The sequence below is a fragment of the Corvus moneduloides genome, chromosome 22, assembly GCF_009650955.1.
Source record: "Corvus moneduloides isolate bCorMon1 chromosome 22, bCorMon1.pri, whole genome shotgun sequence".
NCBI lineage: Eukaryota > Metazoa > Chordata > Aves > Passeriformes > Corvidae > Corvus > Corvus moneduloides.
In genome coordinates, this window is record NC_045497.1 from 2,794,773 (window position 1) to 2,800,000 (window position 5,228).

A 5,228-nucleotide genomic window follows, 5' to 3' on the forward strand; every position below is an offset into this window, starting at 1 on the left:
GGAAGGAAGGAAAACTGCAAATCAAGGGGTTCTGGATGGTGGAGAAAGCAAAGTTAGTTTACAAAAGGGGACACAAAGGGCACAAATTGCTGGGTACTGTTGTTGTTGTTTGATAAGAAAACCAGAATAGTCACATGGTGCTGCTGTGCATGGACTGAGGTTTCTTGAAGCAACAGGGCTTTGTGCAGCTAAAACTGAAAGTGCAAAATGTTTTGCTGCCTTTGGCCAGGCATTTGAAATCCCAAGTTATTTTTAAAATCATGATTGACATATGCAACTAGTACCTTGAGAACAAAATGATAACGCATGAGGAATGAATCTTAGTCTAAACTGTAATTTGTAAGAGATAACTAACCCTGTATCTCTGTTTTTCTTGTTTCTTTCTTTTTCTTTTCATGCCTCCCAAGCAGACGTCTGCCACTTCTCAATCCAGAGGTCAGTCACTTCTTTATGCAGCCTAGAAACGATCACAGAAGAGCCTGTCCCTGCCAGTGAGAACCATCACTGCAGCCTTTTCTTCCCTCTGCCTGTTACCCCTTACAGTGATTCTGAGGAAGGGTCTGGGTCTGACCACTCCACCGAAGCTCGATCAGAGGGAAGCAGCACACCCAACCAGCCTCAAGAGTCCCTACCCTCCAGGGAACAAAGAACTAATCTGGCTGCAGAAGACCAAGGGCAGGATGTCCCAAGAACAGCTGACACAAGTTTAGTAGCCCCAGAAGATGGGAGGACAAGCGTGGCAGGCTGTCTCAGGGAAGGAAATGGCTGGACACAGATGTGCAGTAAAGCTGAAGATCAGGGTGGATCAGCAGCACATCCCCAAAAAGCCAGGCTGGTAGAGGCAGCAGATCACAGGGCTGGCCAACCTATAGGAAGCTGCCAGAAGCAAAACAGCCAACTAGGTCAGGTATTAACAGACATGAAAAACACCTCTGAATCCAAAGGGCAAAATCTGGGTGCAGCAGCTGTTCCACCCCAGCAAAACAATGTCATTAACAGCACACAGGCGGATTGTCCCCAGAAAGCCCGGGCTGCACAGGCTCTCCCTGTCTCTGTTTCTCAGATGAGCTCTTACATGTTGGCAAGAAGGGCAAAGAGTGAAGGACTGAAGACGTCAGACTCCTCAGCCTTAACAAAAATTCCAAGCAGCCAGTCTCCAGCAGCAGAAGTGTACTTTGATGCCACTGTCAATGACCGGATCTGGAGCAAGCTAGACTGCAGCAGCCACCGTGACAGCATGTCCTCCTCGTCCAGCATGTCCTCCAACGACACCGTCATTGACCTCTCTCTCCCCAACCTGGCTCGCAAAAGCCTCCCGGACCTGGGCATCCGCCAGGACAGCCTGGAGCCCCTGGCCATCAGGAAGGGGATGCGGCCACGCTCCGCCACCACCTGCAGCAACGAGATGCCAATGGTCAGCAAGAGCAAGTCCAACCCCAACCTGAGGTCTGGCCAGCTGCCAGCTGATGAGCTGTGCCCCCGGCCCCTGGCCAGGAGCCCTCAGGACACGTTCTCGTCCATCCCTAGAAGGCACACCTGGAGCAGGCTCTACATGGAGAGTCTCAGGCAGTCCTCCAACAAATCCAAAGCGCATGACACGGTTGGGAATAACCAGACAAAGTCCAAAAGCCTCGGGGACCTTACCTCTGACGACATTGTGTGCACTTTTGAAAGCAAATACCGCAGCATCAGCAGGAGCTTTGTCACCCGCTCCATGCGGGAGCAGCGCCGCTCCTCGGGCCTGAGGCCCTCGGCCAAATGCCGGGATGAACTGACTGAGCAGCTGAAGAAGCTGACAGCCTTTCAGCAGGAAAACGATATCACCTCCCCCATCAGCCTTGACCCCAGCGAGTCGGAGGAGGAGGGGGAGAGCATGGGGCTGCTGCGCCGGTCGTCGTCGCGCAGCCAGAGCCGCGTGCGCTACATCGCCAACAGGGCCCGGCAGGCCCAGGAGAGGCAGCGCCTGCAGGGCCGGGCACAGCTCGGGGGGAGCCCCATCGAGGAGAGGGGCAACCCCGAGGGGGCCTGCAGCGTGGGCAGGGCCGGCTGCACCGACCCTGCCGCCCACACCGCCCTGCCCTCCTCGCCCAAAGCCCAGACCGACTGCGGGGTGGACACTGAGGTGTTCTTCATGCTCAAGCTGTGACCCCGGCAGCACTGGGCACTGTTTACACTCCTGTCACAGCAAAACTCGGCGCCCTGAGAGGCACAAGACATCCTCCCACCACTCGGTGCTTCCTGGCCTTCCCTTGAGCCCAAGGGTGCTTAATATCAGGACTCCAAAAGAATAGATGAGGATTCGTTTTTAATTGCGCTTTGCCCAGCCTCCGATTTGGCCTCCTCCTTTGTGTGTGACCACTTCTTGCATTTGCAGTTTGCTCTTGGTCTTTACTAATTTCAATAATTCTTCTGACAATAGGTAACCTTGATGTTTAATAGTTCAATGTGATGCTAACGACAGCTAAGGTAAATTTTGCTCTTACAAATTGTGGATCCATGTAAGGAGGCTGGACTTAAAATCACATTTTATTTTCTGGAAGAGTTTGAGGGTGTGAATTAATAATGCAGAAGGTACAGTCCATCTTCCATCGTGGACCTGCTTATTACAGTGAAAATCCATATTTTCTCTTTGAATAAGAGCTTTCTTGTTCCAAAGCAATGCTTTTATAAACCCAGCCTGTTTATATATCTATATATATACATATATATGTATATACACCTGTGTGTATGCAAAGATATGTCTGCACATGTATGTACACATGCACTCCCTGAAACTGAGCTGTGACTGTTCCTTGTCTCAAGGCATTGTCTGAGGGAATTGAGACAGGAGAGGGAAGGGAATGGCTAAAAACAGACAGGAAATATCTTCTGACTTTACTTCAGAAATGGCTAAGAAGCATGTTAGTCTTTTCTTGAAAGAGCACTGTCCCTTCTTATGGTATTTTAACAATGCTGCTGTACATAGCACTTTTTGGATGAATTTTACTATTTCTGTATTGCACTGCCATGCAAAATTTTCAATGATATGTTTAAAAAAGAGAGATATTTAATTTTTTTAGATGGACATATTTAGAATTGAATAACAACCTAAACAGAGTAATAATTTTTCCTCTGCCCTTTTTTTTACGTTTTATTTTTAGGGATGTTGTCATGTGTCCCCCCAATTATGATGTCATTTATTATAGATGTACATTTTATCAGTGATGGAGAAGAATGTTTACTGAGATGCATTTTAAAGAGAAACAGAGGTTTAATTTTATTTCAGGCTGCATAGAGTCCCTATTATTGAGAGGATATTTTGCCTTTGTAATGATTCTTTTGTGTATATTGCAAAATTTAAGAATTTGTTTGTAAAACCACCTTACACTACTAAAATAAACATACTTAACCTTCCAGCTGGTGACTCTTTAGCTGTAACACAACACTGGGGTCTGTGATACACAAACATGGTTCATTCTGCTTTGTTTTTCAACTTCCTTTGTAGATAACATTTAATTTTACTCTTTTTCAGAGTGGTAGCCAGCGCAGACCCAGCTCAGATTTTCTCAGGTCCTCCAGAACATGTGCAAGGACTGGCAGAGACTGACATTCTGTGGTGTGAGACAGCTCAGGGACTGGGGCAGAGCCCTGGCTGGGAGGATGGAAATTCTGGGGGAACTGGTGTGATTAGTAGCCAAACAGACAGAAGGAGCTGATCCATTCTGGAGCAGCTGTACAAGTAACACAGATGGCCCTGTTTCATCACTGAGGGGGTTTAAAGTCTGGCTGAAAATGCTGCAGCACAATTTTGCTTTTCACCTGTCACTTGACTGAAAAATCACTTCTATTCCTGTCCCAGCAAAGTGCACAGTGAAAGTGCATCTTGCTTCCTTCACACTTCTCCTGGAAGGGTTGTCACTTGTGGAGCTGGGAGGGGGTTCTTGGTTCTAATTTTAGTATCACTTGGCCATGAGAATTTAAACTCTGAGATACCAAAACAGTAACAAAATTGAAACTCTGAGATATCAAAGTGTAAGGCTGACAGTGTTAGCACCGTAACACTGGGGAGGGGGCTGGAGGGGTTAAATTTTCTGATTCATTCTTTTCAAATGCTCTTCAGTATGTTTTGTCTGAAAATATTCCCTCAGTTTCCCAGCCTGGCTCAGATCTTCACGGCTTGTCTGCAGGTTTCAGATCCTTCAGACCCCAGGAGAGCTTTGTGCAGCAAAGGTTTGGAATGTGCACTGAGGTGACCCGAGAGCATCACTGCAGCCTCTGAGGGAAAGGAGGTGAAGCTGCAGCAGAACGTGTGATCTGCCAAGAGGAGCCTCCCATTGTGTCCCAGCACAAAGCAAATTTCATTAACATTCTCTGGACGAAAAATCGTTCTTGTAATAACTTTAATTTCGGGCTGAAAAGCTGCAGGGAGCTGCTGCTTTTGTAACTTTAATGCTTTTTAAACTTTAATGTCAAGTACATGCGACTTGACAGCTTCGGAAAGTTAATGTTTAAAAGGCGTATTTGTGTCTTCTCAAAGACTGAGTCTCATAATCAGATTATTTTCATCTTTAATTGATTAAGCAGTACTTGCTAATGCACCTCACAGGAGGCAGCATCGTGTAGCACTTCAAAACATTTATCTTTGTTCAGATTTTTAACCAACAGTGTCCGGATTTAACTCATTAGGGTGCATGTGAATTTTGCCCTCTTCCTTCCAAATTAGTAGCAACCAGCTTTAGAGCTTGTTTCGTGACACTACGTAAGACCATTCATCATGTATTTATTAATTCCTATGAGTGGCATTTATTCCAGCGTTTAAGAATTATTTGGAATTTAAGTCAGCAGAAGGTCACAGTTTTGCTCTTCATTCATTTGCTCTTCCTATGCATCTGCAGACTCCTGTATGTGGATTTCAGTTCATTAAGCTGTAAGATCCGAAATCCAGAGTCTCCAGATCACAGCGGTGTATCGGACACGGCTGGACATGGCATTTGTGGTCTGTATTCCTCCAGCCTGCCATTCGTTATGACACTGATAATGAACATTCGATTGTGTCTTTCTAAGCTGATTTTATCTGCGTGAGCAACAGGCAGGAAAATGGGCACAGCTGCCAGGGACAGTTCCAGAGGGAGGAATTTTACAGGAACACCACGGGCCAGTAATAGAATTTTGTGAGCCTTGATGTAGCACCCAGCTGCTGCACTCAGCAGCTTCCAAAGCCTGTCCTTTGGTGTGGTCTCCCCCTTCCG

General features: G+C 46.8%; 1 protein-coding gene across 17 annotated transcripts in view; it reads left to right on the top strand.

Moving 5' to 3' along the window:
• PLCH2 (phospholipase C eta 2) overlaps positions 1-3,395 on the top strand; it is a 74,246-nt gene extending 70,851 nt beyond the window's left edge. For 9 of the 17 annotated variants that reach the window (XM_032131941.1, XM_032131952.1, XM_032131942.1 and 6 more), the window contains one exon: positions 411-3,395. In XM_032131941.1, coding sequence (XP_031987832.1) covers positions 411-2,146 — 1,736 coding nt within the window. In that variant the 3' untranslated portion in view covers positions 2,147-3,395. Of the gene's footprint in view, positions 1-407 lie in introns of all 17 variants that reach the window. The other 8 variants (XM_032131944.1, XM_032131954.1, XM_032131951.1 and 5 more) reach the window with 6 other exon arrangements.
• Positions 3,396-5,228: the final 1,833 nt, after the last annotated feature.